The sequence below is a fragment of the Phalacrocorax carbo genome, chromosome 4, assembly GCF_963921805.1.
Source record: "Phalacrocorax carbo chromosome 4, bPhaCar2.1, whole genome shotgun sequence".
NCBI lineage: Eukaryota > Metazoa > Chordata > Aves > Suliformes > Phalacrocoracidae > Phalacrocorax > Phalacrocorax carbo.
Window position 1 is genome coordinate 67618608 of NC_087516.1, and position 15711 is coordinate 67634318.

At 36.7% G+C, this 15711-nt stretch overlaps 1 protein-coding gene across 1 annotated transcript in view; it reads right to left on the minus strand.

The window, feature by feature from the left end:
- Window positions 1-15711, minus strand: part of IQCM (IQ motif containing M) — a 111208-nt gene that overhangs the window by 83362 nt on the left and 12135 nt on the right. The window contains 2 exon segments of the mRNA XM_064450825.1: window positions 396-487; window positions 13906-13976. Coding sequence (XP_064306895.1) covers window positions 396-487; window positions 13906-13976 — 163 coding nt within the window.

The window sequence follows — 15711 nt, forward strand, 5'->3', positions numbered from 1 at the left end:
CTAGATGTACTGTTTGGTTTAGTTCAAAAACAGGGATCTGTTCTTTATATGACTGTCTGTATGTACTATGTCATATGCATGTACGTAATGCCATAGACATACATTCATGGAAGTTGTACTGGTGGTTGTGCACCAATACTGAAGTACTGCTTTGTCCATAGTAATGGGTAGACCATGGTACTTATAATAATGAAAGGATATCTGGTAAGCTGAGAATTTTCTGGACCCCAAATCTCAGCTACTGCTCCAACTATAGACTTTTTCCCCTGTTTTGATAAAAACATTGTTTATATTATAGATCACTGATGTAGAAAGCAAAGTTCATTACTAAAATGCAAGAATTTCTAATGTACAGAGCTGATCATTCCTGACCAATACTTGGTCATTTTACATACCTCCTGGCCCTTCATGCTTTTTTGCCTCACTTGGCTGTAATCCTTTACAGGATTGGGTGCAATCACACCTCTCCAGTCCTGGTATACTTTGCCTGTTGGGAAGATCAGTGTGTTTTTGAAAAAGATGTCATTTATTCAAATTACTTCACATTATTCATTTGTCCTCAAGCTACTGAATTAGTGGTTTCAGTTCCCAGAAGTGGAGTTGACATCCACTTCCTACTGGGTCAGTCAGAAGTTTCCATAAATCACTTCAAATATTCTCAAGCTCATTGCCTAGATCAATGACAACAAAACTAGTACAATCTGAAACAGTGCATCTTATTGCATAGCTTTCAATGCACTCCCACAAGTATTTTCAAAGAAAAAATAAAAAGCCTAATTTTTATCCAGATATCCTCCTTAGAAAGGCATAAAAGCACCTCTGCATTCTTCCATCCACCTTACAATGAAGAGAATTAGCATAGTTTCCTGTTTTCCTCTTCAAGCACGTTGGCTGCAAGACTTACTGTTCTTTCATCTCCCAAAAATTACCTAACTAGTACACCTCTTTTCAGGCTGAAACCAGGAACAGGGCTGCTTTTGAAGGCATTTTAAAGAGCCACTCTGATTTGTTATCAGTCTACAGCTCCACCGCTGTCAGTACAATATGAGTGCCTTATGCCAAGTCACAACTTAGTTATTGCTCTAACGTGATAATGTTCTCTATTGTCAAAATATTCTGAATGGTAAAATATGCACACACTACATTATTTTCTAAGAAAAATCTTCCCTATCGGCTTCAACTGCATTGAATTCCTGGTTCCTATACAACCCTATTTAACAAAAATATATACATTACTCAAACTCATGAATTGCCAGCTTACACTGTAAGATAAAGTACATAACTATAGAGTTCCAAAAACAATTAGATCATCTAACGTTTTTGCACAAATGAATGACTGTAAGCAGTTGCTCCATCAGATGGTAGTGATTATGTTCTGTATATAACAATACAAATTTGAAATAGTAACATGTTTAACCCGTACTGCAATAGTTTTGATACTGATGGAAGAAAGCATTTTCTGCTCTAGATTTTGAAAAGAAAATACAGCCTTGATTTCAGTGAGTGCACTGCAATACGGGGGAGATCAAGGGAGCTTGATACTTCTTGCAGTAGGTGTGACCATTTCAGAAAAACATAATCAAGTTTGGCTAATGAAATGTAAATCTTAATCGTGCCAGTTTTGCCCATTACATATGTAACAATAGAAGCTGCCTTACTGAAAGAGGTCAGCGGTCCTTGTCCAGGACTCATTCTCCAAAAATAGCACACACTAAACACTTCTGAGAAAATTTTAATCGCAAACTGTATAAAGAAATCTCCGATCAACAGAGGTCCTTCTCCTCTCTGGATTGACTGGTCTTCAGTCATGAAGTTTAATGTCACTAGCACATTTATAGTGTTATAATTAACATTGACTCTTGACGTTTTTACATTTTGGTATCAAAAATTTCCTAAAAAAATGACCTAAAAAAGTGATTGCAGTTTTGTGAAAACTATGGGGGTTTATTTTATCGTTTAAAAATCCCTTTTGTTTTTCCATTAGGAACAAGGGAGCACATGAAGCTGGAATTTCCTGATCCATCTTTTCTTTATTGCTCAGCATGCCTGGGACAGGTACCTGTTTAAATGTCCTTTCTAAATGTCCCTTTTTTGTAGTATAGTCCTCTTTTCTGTATTTCTTTCCACATAAATTTTGTCAAGGCCTTGACCGTAAAAGGGCCGTCTTGCATCTGCTACATGCTTTTTGGAATGCTGTGACCAGGACTGCACGCTGTATTTCAGATGAGGTTGCATCAGTAATTTATGAAGAAACTTTACTATTCTTTCTGCATTTGCCATATTAACCCTTAACTACATAATATGCTTTATTTTATTATACTGATCACAACACCTACATCTAATAGCGCATGACAGCTTATCCTTCAACCCAAAACCAACAAAAAATCTGTCAAGGATTCACCAATGATAAAAGATGAAAAACACTAGGGAAAGATGACTCTGTAAAGAATGCTGTGACACAATGCTTAAGACTCGGGCTATGCTCATCTATTTTCCTCTTCTGCAGATACCTTCTGCAGCCTCTGCCAGCCTAGGAGTTGCCATTGCTACCAGCTAAGATCCAGCATTCTCTCTAATGTAACATAATTTTAATTCCTCCAGGGAACAGTTGGTAGTCTCATGGCTGCTACCAGGAGCAATGTGTTTTCTAGCTACTAAGTTACTTAGGACTGAATGACCTCCTATACTATATTTTAATAAAACCACAGTAAATTCTGCTCTACATATGATAGAAACATTCAGCTAAATGATGTTGAGTTAAGCCTGTACCTGCGAGAAAGAACAGGATTTAAATATAAATCTTTTTCTTCTGCATCTTTTATTTATTTGGTTACGCATGTTTGTGTTTAGTGGGGTGGATTTTACAACTTCTAACTCTGTGAATGCCTAATAGAATCTGCTGCAGAGTTCAGTTGTTTGAGTCACTTCTAAAAACCTCGATCATTTTGGAAATACTACAGAACATTGTCTATTTTCTATATTTGCACTAATCCCTCCTCTATGAAGAGAAATTATATTTGAAAAAATGTCTGAGACACCCGGGTATGAAAGATAAAGGAGTCATATAATGATCACAGGCACATACCTTAATGCAGAGACATTCAGAGATCGCAACAAATTAGGGCGCTCTGCTTCAATTGTTTATTCCCACAGCTTGGCAATATGTTTTTCCATTATGCACAACACCATTTACCTTGGAGCCTGAGAACTTAATAATTACCAGCAAAATCAAAAAAAGATTTGTGAAGAAAAAACAATGAATTTACGTCCCTCTGCAATTCCAGGGACCAGTGAGTCAAAATTCAGTTTAAAAAAGACATAAACAAATTAATATTCTTTATACTTTCCCAAGTTCTCTGACACTTATTGAATTTCATCAGTTCCCAAATTAACTTCTCTTCTGAGTTCCCACTTTGCTCCATTTCAATGTCAGGTGCATCTTTATCTAGCCCTTTCCCATAAAGAACATTTCTGTAAGGTCAACCAGGAGTGCTTTTAACCTTCATGGACTCTTATTAAAGTCAAAGGTTGTTTCAGGAATCCTGTGAAAGACACATCTATGTGATCCAATAAATAGGTGAGAAAAGCCAGAGGAGTTTAAACCAAGCATCTCACAATGGCACTCTTTTTCCCAGTTATCATTTCACTCCAAAAATGAGTGCATGGAGGGAAGAGGAGGAAGCTGATGAAAATTCACAGCTATCTAATGCCTTTTTAAATAGGACACTCATTTTTAATCTATAGTACTTGCAAGCAATTATTAGCTAGAACATAGAATTAGCAGTTCATAATTTATATGTATAATTTAAGGGGGGGGCTAGTTTAATAACTTCATGTTAGAGAATTAATTCAAAGTATTTCAATTTTATCTATAAAGTCAGTCTATGAGTGCTTTGAAATAGTGAACAGGAAAAATAGTGGCCAGGATCTAGAAATATATAGCAGTCATAGAGCATATGAAGTTGAAGTTTGTATCCACTTTGATGTCTTTTACACTGCCAGGATAGCATAAATAAGATTGTGGCTCATCAGAGCATCAAAATAGGAAGTTGCACTCCTTCCCTACATTGCAACTTCCATTACATTTGTTTTAAATAAAGTTGCGTAATAAGAAAGAAGTATTTTCTGTATGTTTCCAGTGGTTGAGGCTCTAATAGAATTAGGATATTTTATGCAACTTTATATAAATTTATGTAAATGTTTTATGTATATTTATGTTTATGTATAGTAAGAGATTATATACATATCTAAGAATTAAAAGTACAACTTCAGTGCAGCAATAAATTATTTAAATATTCCAGAATGAACATAATGTTACGTCTTTGCAATTCTCAGACAGTGTAAGAGATAAGAGCATTCAAGATCTGATTAGAAACTCATAGCATTTAAAGATATAATATCGTTATAATAAGTTACAAACTATTTCTGTTTTCAAAACGTCATCTGAAAATATTTGCTGATTAACTCTTTTCTTTGACACATGATTTGTTTGGGGCAAACTCTAAAAGTATAGAAAAACTTATCTGTCTAAGGGAATTTTGAGCAATCAAAGACCTTAACTCCCATGTGGATCAACAGAACAATTAAAACCTGATGGGTTTCCTTAAAATTCCAGTGCTCAGACTGTATTTTGACATGCCAAAACGTTACTAAAATCTGACTTTTTTAGCCTCGGTTTTGGTTTATTTTGTGAATGCATTAATTTTACTTGCCTTTTTGATATGCAGTACATCAACTTTCCAGAAGAGGAACTACCTGTGCCTACGAGTAGGTACACCATCTACCAACGCAAATATTACTGTTTCTATTCCCAAACTCTTTCATCTCCAAGCTTTAACCTTTGTCACTTCTACTTTCAACTTTCACCCTTTGCTAGCTCCTTTGGACGGCTGCAATTTTACTTTGTGTATTCCTATGTAAACTAGGTTTAACTGACACACCATGACAGTGCTCATCTTCATTTTCCCTTGCAGATATATACTTAGGCTACTTCAGAGCTTGTTAAGGGTTTTCAAATGCAAAAAATTCTTGTTTTGTAGTCTAAACAGTATAGAAATTCTCAGTCCATTTCTTCTATTTCTACTGATTAACAACTTTGATTTCATTCTTACTGATTTACATGTCATTGCAGACAAAGCACTTGTAACGCTAAGATTTGTTTTCTTTCTACTAACCTCTTTTTCTCAACAGAAGGAGGTCTGTCACTCTTCCTAATAGTGCAGTTACTGCTGGTAGCACACTTGCAGTGCCAAGCGACCAATGTAAGATGTAATGATTCATGGTATAGAAATAGCTATTGAATCAGCACTAATTGCACTTTTGGTGTCAGGTTCAGCTGCAAGAACAAAACCAATCCCTGCTACCCCACAGAAGTGGAACTGGTCCCTGCCAGACATGGGGTATTTGCTAGAATTCATTTGTTTTGTATCACAGCCATGTTTTAAAAACTTGGTTATTTAAAATAAAAATATATTCTGCACTTCCTTTCATTAAAGAGTTATGAAACATCCTTCTATATATTGAACAACGATACATATTTAGCAAATAGCTTGGTATCTTTAGAAAAACATCTATTTGCTTTCTAGAAATGTACCAGACAGTGAATAGAGAAGAGTAAGGCTTCTGAAAGCGTATCCACAAAGGTTTGCTGTTTAGGGTTGATATTACAAGTAATTAGCTAGACATTTAATAAATGACATTTCTAAGAACTGCTAAAGCTGACTTAACAAGCAAAGAGAACAACCTTGTTTTGTTTAGAAAGGATAGTTGTATCGTTGCACATTTTATGCAAAGTGTTTTTGCCAGTTCATGTTGAAAACATCTACATGCGTGAAATACTTGAAATAAACATGTTCTCTGTAAACTGAACTTTCTATTATGGTGCTATTTGCTTAGCAAAAACTCTGATAAAAAGTCCTGTGGTAAAGCTGGTATTACTGCAACTGAGCTGGCCCATACTAGAGTTATAATAAATTTACCCTCAATTAAAGTCATGTGTTTTTTCTAAGCATGTTTCAAATCATAAACAATTCAGACTGCATTTTACATTTTGGTCAAAAAAAGCAGAAGATACATTGAAATTATATATCCTTAAACTTTTCCTGTGCTTTAGAATTGAATTTTATATTGGCAAATAAAGCAATTGCTTTGAAGATTCAAGAATGCATGCGTTCATCTGGTTATCCAACCCAGAGGATAGGTTTGTTTACATGCAACACATTTCAAGGGCACTTAGAAAACCACAGTAATTCAAGAAATACATCTGAAATTTGGTCTCATTTCCTGCTTGTGTTAAGGGGAATATTAAGTGTTTATGTCATGATGGTCTCATCAGCTTTTTTTTTTTTTTGCATTTGAAATTTTGATATCTATTCCAAGTGCCTGTAACATCAGAGTATCATTCACCCAGTTCAGCTGCTTGGTTAGCACACCCACAGCTCACCAGGAAACAGTCTTCAACCCAAAGGGCAGAAATCTAGTTATAAATAGGATTCCCATATAGCATTTGCAGACAGCATTTTTGAAAAGTCAGGGTAGGGGTTTGGGTTGTTTTGGGTGTTTGTTTAGATTTTTTTTTTTAATTATAAATCTTACTTCATTCATTAAACATGGGGTGAGTTATCCTGTTTAAAAGGAAACGTGAGGAAAGCCACTGACCCTTTTTTTTTTCCTAATGCCAGAGTCCAATGATGACATGGTCTACTGAGCCAAGCAGTGGAACTGTCTCAAGACAGTGTTAGGATGTATTGGCATGTACACAAAAGTTTGTTTGAGATCTGGAGTACATAATGTATGAAAGAAAGACAAAATGTGAAATGCTAGAATGAGGAAAACAATGTCAAGTATCCTATCTTGTATATTTTAAAGATTTTGGGACAAAAGGTAACTTATGGAGTTTTCTCTTTCCTTACTTCCTTCAATAATTCCTTTTACAATCTAAAAGAAAAAGATTGTAAGCTCCATAAACATAGAAAAAACATAAAGGGATAAGGAAAACGTATTTTTTTTTGGCAAAACCAAAATAAATCCTTAAAAGAGGGCTACTTTCTCAAGAAAACTTTAACTTCTAAAAAGGGAAAAGCTTAATAAAATCAACAGTTCTTAGTTTGCAGCAGTCTTGACAGAGCAGAAACATAACCTGAAAAAATAAATGAACATAAAGTTTTCCATTGCAGTGTACAATTAGTGCTTGCAAATAATGAAAATATTATGCCACCACAACTGCTCACCTTCACCAAAGCAATTTACAAACAGAATAGAAGTGAAACCAGCATGCACCTTGGGGGTCCCTCACTGGCATTGCACTGCCACAGGGACATTGATGGAAGATAGCCCTAAAATTTCCACTTCAGAAGAGATACTGTGTCTTCACTGACACTCCTTCACATCTCTCCTGCTACACCTTGCAGGTCTTGTGTTGCCGCCTGCTACTCTCCAGGTCTGATCCCACAGTTAATCTTCTCCCTTCAACCCCTTGTATAGCTGATCCCCTCCTAGCTGATCCAGATCACTTCCAGCCTCCCAGTGACACCCTATTTCATGTCCTTTCTTTACTTCAGTCATATAAACCTTTCCATTAAAGAACTCACTTTCTGCCCACAAGACACTTCCATGGGCCTATTTTATTGTAGTGAAAATGCAAACAATGGGGAAAAGAATCTTGTATACACATGAATGGATTATGCTCCCTCAGAAAAAGCCCTTTGAACTGCAGTTTCTTTCCCGTGTTCCCCACCTCTTGTCACCATGGGTTATTTTTCAAATGTGTTTTCACAGCAGCTCTTCATTGAAGTGAATGGTACTACTTTGGGACCTTGGTATTTGTGCAGTAATTACTATTGTTCAGCCCTGTATTTAATAGGCAAGGGAGAGGACTACTAAAAATATAGCAGCACTCCTAAAGATTGCCTACAAATCCCTTTAGAAATACATACAAAGCTGTAGTCCCGAACAAACCCTGTTCCATTCAGCAAAGCTTTTCTGTTAAACTGTAATGCAAAAATACAAGATAAAGAAGAAATAATACTGGGTCAGATGAAACAGAGGAAAGAATAAAGATTGTAGTTGAAACAGCTATGGCCTTGGTTGGGAGAGCAAAATTCTGTTTTATCACTGCTGCAAACTGTTCTTGTTTTTTCAATTGCTTCAAAATCAAGCTAACTCTAATTTGCTCTAAACAGCTTCTGATTTTATCAACAAAGCATCAAAGGGCCTAAGCAATATGTAGTGTGAATATCTTCTGTAAAGGTCAAATTATTTTCCTGTCTTAGAAAGTGAAATATCCTCACCTTTTTTATTTTATGATTCAAGCTGTATTTGAAAATGCACTGGTTATTTGCAGTGCCACAGCTCGCTCTTCTCCTTTCCTTCCTGTAAACCTTATTTCCAGCTAACATTGTCCTTTATGAAACGAAATGTTTTACATGTTTTTCCATTAAAAAGCGTCATCAGTTGTGTATCTTCATGTTATTAAACAAGCATGTTTTTTCCTCGTAGATGTATGACCATGAACTGTGATGAATCAAGCAAGAAAAATAATTGGTTCCAGAGTTTCCTGTTCTAAGATGGAAGTGAGCCATCATAAAATGTAACCCCCACAAATTGTGCTAGATGGTTTGAAATTGTACTTGTAATAGTGTTAATTACCAATAGCCCCACCATTTTAGGAGCACATAATTGAAAACCAGTTATGCAGGAATCTGAAAAGGATAACATCTCTTCATCTGACACTATTTTTTTCTTTTTGACAGAAAAATTGGCCATTTCTCTTACACAATAAGAAAAAATTAGGTAAATGTGCCTGAAGCAGACAGGAGTAATTTGATTATTTCTTAAAAACCCATTTATATTGAGGACCCAAATTGAATCCCAGCCTTGATTTTTTCCATTCTACCCAGGTGTGACTGACTACAGATCGCCTAAAATGGTGACACAAAAGGGAATTAGAGCTAGATGTATGCTTCTGCTGAAGCTCAGCAACTAGCCGATGTCCCTTTATAGACGAAAAAGGGGGTGCAGATTTTTTCACAATGAGTGAACTCAAGAGAGAGTGTGATTCTGCAACCCCTATTTAGTAGTGAGCCCAAGCAACACACTAAGGCCTCCAGCTTTTGGCAGTCCTCCAGCTCTGAAGATCAGATTTTCAAAGCTGTTCAGCTGTCATAGATAAAGCAGTACCATCCAACACTTGGCCTTTCAGTTTCTGGCCTCTATTGCACCAAGTCTTTCATTCAGAAAACAGATTTCTTATTCGCATCATCTGTTAAGCCAGGGAGAAAAACTGACTTGCATTGTAGAAGTTAATTTTCATCAGGGCCTTCAGAACTGCTAATATTTATGTATTTTTTCATATAGGACCTATCTATACAAACGATAGGTTTGGCAAGTATTTGTAGATATATGGCTTCTGAGATTCTATCATAGACCTGTCATAGCCTAACTATGAAATATATATACTAAACAGTGACTTGGAAAAAGCACCCTGTTTCAGCTCATTAAAAGAAAGGTGAAGCATCTGAATCGGGCTTTGTTGGCCAGGATGAGCTGTTCCGGAGAGAGCAGTATTACCTTATTGAGTAAGTCCAGCCATAAAAGATGGGTGGTCTTGCAAGTGTTTCAATTATAGCATTATTTTTTCAAAGTATAAATCAGATGGCTTATTTGAAGCACCTCACTCAACATTGAGAGTGCTGCTAATATGTTCAGTGAGTCTTTCTTCAGCCATGCCTTTGCATGAATGAGCAACATGACTGTTATTACCAGCCCTTCCCATCAGAATTGGTCAATGCTCGTCCATTACAATGCTCTGTTTTCAGCTACTTAGGGGAACTTCAGCTATTGAAGCTGAAGTTTTCTTTGCTGAGCATATTCGTCCTTAAAAAAACAAAAAGCAAACCCAAAACAGCCTACTAGACAAAAACTGAACTCCAACTTCCCTCCTTGTATTCTGCTGAAAATCATTATTCCATATGACAGAAATAGAGGTGGGCAACAGAATGAAAAAGCTGAACTAAGTTCAAGCCAGTGCCTGATTGTGACTCATCTCTGTTCATGAATAAGGATGAACCAAGTCAATGCAAGGTTTCTGGCATTATTTCCTTATCATCAAATATGTTTGATTTCTCACATATTTGTCATCAACTCCTTTGGCTTGGATTGTTTTTGGCTGATAGAGATAAGCTAGACCCTTGATTTAACTCCCATCTTTAGTTATCTAGCTCATTGAAAGAGAAATATTCTGCCTTTATATCAGGAATAACTTACAGCAGCAAATAAAGAGAAAAAAACAGCCTCAAAGTTCTGTTCAAAAGATTTCACACTTTTGCTGAGAGGAGGACGAATGAAGAAACTGGCTCCAGGTCAAGCTGCAAGCCCCTTAGGCTCTTGCAGGCCACATTGGACTAACAGAGAAAAGAATCAGGACTACTCCACTGTTTACACTACCTTAAACGCATCTAGTTCCTCTCTATCCTACTACTCATATGAACTTTTTCTCAACAAAGGTGGGTAGAAGACAGCAAAAGAAGCACTTTTACTCCTCTTCTCTCAGTCTCTCCTCACTTGCACACTGCTATTGTGGAATGTCTCTCCGGGGTCCTGGAGGAAGACTGACAGCAAGAAACACTGACAAAAATATGTGTTGCCTCTCTGTCATGCAAGATCGTAGCATGAACCTTAAGAGGGTCACGGAAATACTGCAAGGAGCTATGTCAAAAATCTCACGGAACATTAGTGAGAGTTACTCTTCTTGTTATTGTTTCAAAAAAGGCAGGTTGCTGATTTTTTGGCATTAATAAATAACCAGATCGTATCCACTCTGTGCTATCAACAAAGTATCTGTATCCACTTTGCTGTAACTGTAAGCAAAGTGGATCAGTAGATCTTAGGAGTACATATGTATTTTTACATATGCCTAGCGATATACACACAAACACTGATGTTAATGTACAAGAATTGAAGTTTGCCTGCAGCCTTAAAGCTCTTGCCTCATATTTTTAATTGAATTAATTACTTCGCTTTTTTAACAGTGTATCAAGCCTCTCCTACATGAGGAATGACAATATTCATAATTCAAGACGCAATTTAGACTCAAAGGAATACAACCAAATCTGTACAAACATTTACAGAATTAGTCAGTTTTTGTTCCCTGGAGATATGGCAAAAGCTCTGGTCCTCTTACTTTACAAGACAGCTGGACTAATGTCATTTGCTAAAAACATTTTAGAATTAATCCTGACATTCTAAATCAAATAATTTACTGTTTTTTACTGAAGACTTAAGTATTCAGCTAGTTTGACAGTTGCTTGAATATGGTTTGAGGAATATTGGCATTAATCATTGAATAAATTATTAGAAAACATATTTTTCTTGCATATTCCTAGCCATTTTCACCACTATTTATCAGTTCCTAGCTCTTAATTATAAAATCCACTAAGCTTAAGGAAAGAATCTCTTTTACCTCAGAAAGAGGGATAACCTGCAGTTTGTGTTCTTTCAGTATATTTTTAAAAGACCCATATTTTTACAAAAGTATGGACTTAAGCTTTGAAAGCATTAAATAGCAGATTATAAAAAACTTTTTCTTTGAAATCAATATTTTTGCAGGTATTGCAAGGATGTAATTATGAGGGTTTTTTATAAAGATACGTAACAAACATCATAGCTGAGCTGATGCTCAGCTTCAACTTGCTCTACCTATAGTACAAATGTCCAGGTAGTAGCAATAAAACAACCAGTTATTCTGTTTTAAAATAGCCTGATGAATTAGTTCCTCTCTCTTGTCATTCGTGACCCCAGCATTGCAATCTAATCTGCCAGCGTTCACATAAGGAAATTTCCATACATCTAGGGCATGCTCAAAGAACCAGAGTATAGGTTTCTGACTAAGAGACCCAAATAGGAGACTACCACAAAGTAAAAACAACTATGTCCTTTAAAAATGACAGTTACAATTTTTTGCAAGATTCTGTCACATTTTTCTGTTCCACTGAGTAGCATCACAGCTTTCTCAGTGTCTCAGTGACACATACAGAGATGTGCACAGCATGAGTGGTGGGAGCAGGATATCCAGCCTTGTTGGCCAGCAGATCTGGACCAGCTAGGAAGGAAAGTAATCCTGTTCTGAATAGACTGTAACAGATTGCTTCCTTATTGTAATGAACGGAGGACCAAAGCACAAACTGTAATTGAGAGCTAGCTCCCTGCCTGATCTGATCTGGGGGTGGACAACTATAGGATGCCGCTGAGTCAGTTTAAGGCAAGTTGTCATGCTGCAATTTAATCCTAAAGAACAATCAAATGAAGGTTTTCAGAGCCTTTCTTTGCCTTTTTAAACAATATTTGCAAAAAACACATTGCGGATATAGTCTAAACATTCCCGTTCATTGAGACAGCAGTATCCTATTGATAGTAGCTTAAATCAGTTCTTTTTTGTCTGCTTGCATGAAAATTTAGATTTTGAAATGTGTAAAAGGCCTAAACAGAAGGCATTGGAAGACAGAACGGATGTTAACTCATTCTCAATACCTGATTCTTTCGCAATCCATTGGCTTTTCATAGTCTTACGTTTCCTTATACCAAGATTACAGAGTGCAGAAAGGGAAGATCAGAGCAGACAGGTCATTTTGCTGCTAGCAACAGCTGACCTTGGGGGCTTTTAAGTGCAGTAGATTAAGAAAACGTTTAGTAACTATCATGATTCAGAGCCCAGTTAAGTTTGTGAAAGCCTTCAGAAGGATTTATGGCAAATATATTTTTGTTATTTTTTTCTGTTTATCAAGGAAAACTCAGGTCAGATAAGTGTCTTATTTTCACAGAAGTCAGATCTTTTTATCTATTTCTCAGTGCCCTTTGACTGAAAGAGATGTAACTGAGTAAGTTCCTTAGGTCTCAAAGCATTGCCTCCAACTTTGCATCACAAGTTTTACTGCAGATCTCTTTTCAGTTACATTATTTTTAGTGAGTTTCCACGGAGGAATATGAGTTCACGCTCTCAACTGGCCCTTACACTACAGCAGCTTAGGCCAGTGTAAAGCTGATACAAGCTAAAGGCAGGATTCAAGCAGTCAATGCTGGCAAAGGGAAGACTCAGCTGACAGTTACGAGATCCATCCTGCAAGACAGAGGTGTCAAAGAAAGAAGGCTGGAGCGGAATTAGGTTGGCTGTTTGGCAGCAAGAACAAGCTGTAACAGGAGGCAGGACAGAGGGATACCTATGCAAGAGTCAGGATGAAGAACCAAGGCTGGAGCAGATAGAAACTTTTGTTAGGTCTCAGGATCACAGAGCAGAGCTACACCCAAGTGTCTGATGGTGAAACCTGACTGATGGGAAAACCATCAGCCAAGCTTTCAAGCCAGTATCTAAATCCCTGGGGGACAGACTGTGGCCAGGCCATTTGACTGTTTTTTGGACTGACAGCTGCCCAAGTGTGCAAGTAAGGTTTGGAAGGGGTTGATGGGGCACAATGAGTCTTGGCAATTGAACTGTCACTCAGCCAAGTTCTTGCTATATGCTTATGTATACAAAGAAGTATGTGTAGTAGCTCACAGGAAAACAGACACCTTTCACTTTGGGTTGAAAGACAGAGCATAAAGATTTCAAATAAGCTAGCAAAGCCTATTAGTAGGAGAGGATTAGGAGATAAATATGGAATTTTGCCCCCAAGATACATGGATTTTCAAAAAAAGTCTGAAATTAGAAAAAAAAACCCTAAATTTTTCTAGCATCAGTGTTGTAAACCTTTTGAAGTTTTGCAGAACATTAGATAGAATACACTCAAAATGAGGAATTTTAAAAAAATACCTCTCCCTCCAGAAACCCAAGATAACTTTTCTTTGCTAATACTCAGTATAGGTTAATCAGATCAATTCTACCCACTGTACCAGAACAAATTTACTCCTCTTTACCTTTGTGTGTGATCTGAAACCCAGGAACACCATGTAGTCAAGGAGAAGCACAGGGTAAATCCAAGGATCTGCTTTAAAAAAAAATTAAAACAAAGCAAAATTTTATCTTTTCTCTTTCTCTACAAGCTTACATTGTAAGCTAAATCTCATACATTGTAAAATATCACCTCAAAATATGTTTTTAAACACTTAAAAGTAAAAATTAACCATTTGAATAAACACTAGCTTTTGGGTTGGGGACTTTTTAATGCTAGAGTCCTTAATTTCTGTTCTTATTACCGTGTTTAAAGTCCTTACAATCTAAAAATTGTTTTGTGATAATAGGAAATAAATTGACGGCTTCATTCTAGTTCTTCACAGAATGACTTCGGTCATTGTGACTGTAATTAGCTGCCACTCATGTTGGTATTGTGGGTATGGAAGTCAAAGAATGAAAGTAAACAATTATTTTCTATGGTAGCACTGCGAAATGCAAATTTGTGCATATTGGTAAAGACGACTGGGTAAGTGGCATTGCCTACAGGTATGCTGTAGCTGTTACGTGAATAATAGGTGTCAGTGAGACAGGAGAATTACTTTTGTGAAGCTTCATTCTCTTTCGGATGGGTGGGAGCAGGCTGGACTGGCTTTTGCTTATTCATAGTCATGCCAATCTGTCTGCTCATCTGTTCATGGGCTGCTCTGTGGAGTAATTCTTTCAGTTCCAGATGTTTCATTTATTTTACCATTAAAACAATGTGGTGTGTAACTGTCATGGTGGGTAATTTTCAGAAATAAAAAAGGTATATTCTATTTGAAAAAATCAATTCCTGAAAACTACTCACTGTTTGTAAGTACCAGTCATATTTGCTGAATTTTAATTTAGTCATGGAGACTGTGCTTTTGGGATCTATTAAATATATATACAAGTTATATTAACATGAATAAGTTTATCTATGTGTTTTAACCTAGCTGTTTAGCTATGGTTAATTTTGCATAACGCTGGGCAGATAAAACATACTCATCCCAGGGAACAAGTTTGTTCCCATGGCCAGTTTCTAGAACTGTTGTGAAGTAACTAAGAGCCCCAGGAGCCTCTGTGGGGCACACTCTCCTCAGTTTCAGCTCTGCTCGGAAATAACGTTATCAAGAATTGCCGTAGTCAACAATAACACAAAGTGCTTTGAAAACCTGAACACTTTTTCCACACCTGCTGTGAAACTACGGACACAAGGATACAGATATTATCAACAGATCAACGGCAAATTCATGGAAATGAAGTCACTATCACATCTCATGCATGTAACTGAGTTTGGTATTTAAGTATGTCATCTTGGAAAGAATGGCGGTTTTTTCTATTTTATTTAATAGCCAAATTCATTATCATGAAGACCTAGGATACAATATGTATAGAAAGTTACTAGAGGCTTACTGATTTCATTAGTGTTAAAGGTATTTAACCTTTTGCATACTCCAATACCTTGTGACAGCCACCAAGAACAGTTACCACCCAGAAGCGTAGTGCCCAATTCTGCTTTATTACTGAGATACGTTACACTTTCCAGAACTAAAATCCAGATTATATGTCTTAGTTTTCAATCTCTCATGTTCTTTTATAATGTACTCCAGGAGTGATCAGGAGGCTGATCCTAAGTTGTTTGTGAATTCCAAATGTGAAGGAAAGGTCACATGAGATACTCAGGCTGAAAAGAGGTTACACTGAAAGCAACACAAGACAAAATCACAATTACAGCTATAATTTATTTTTTCTTGGGAGTGTCACCACTGGAACCTTACATAAATTCACACAGATCCGGGGACACTAAA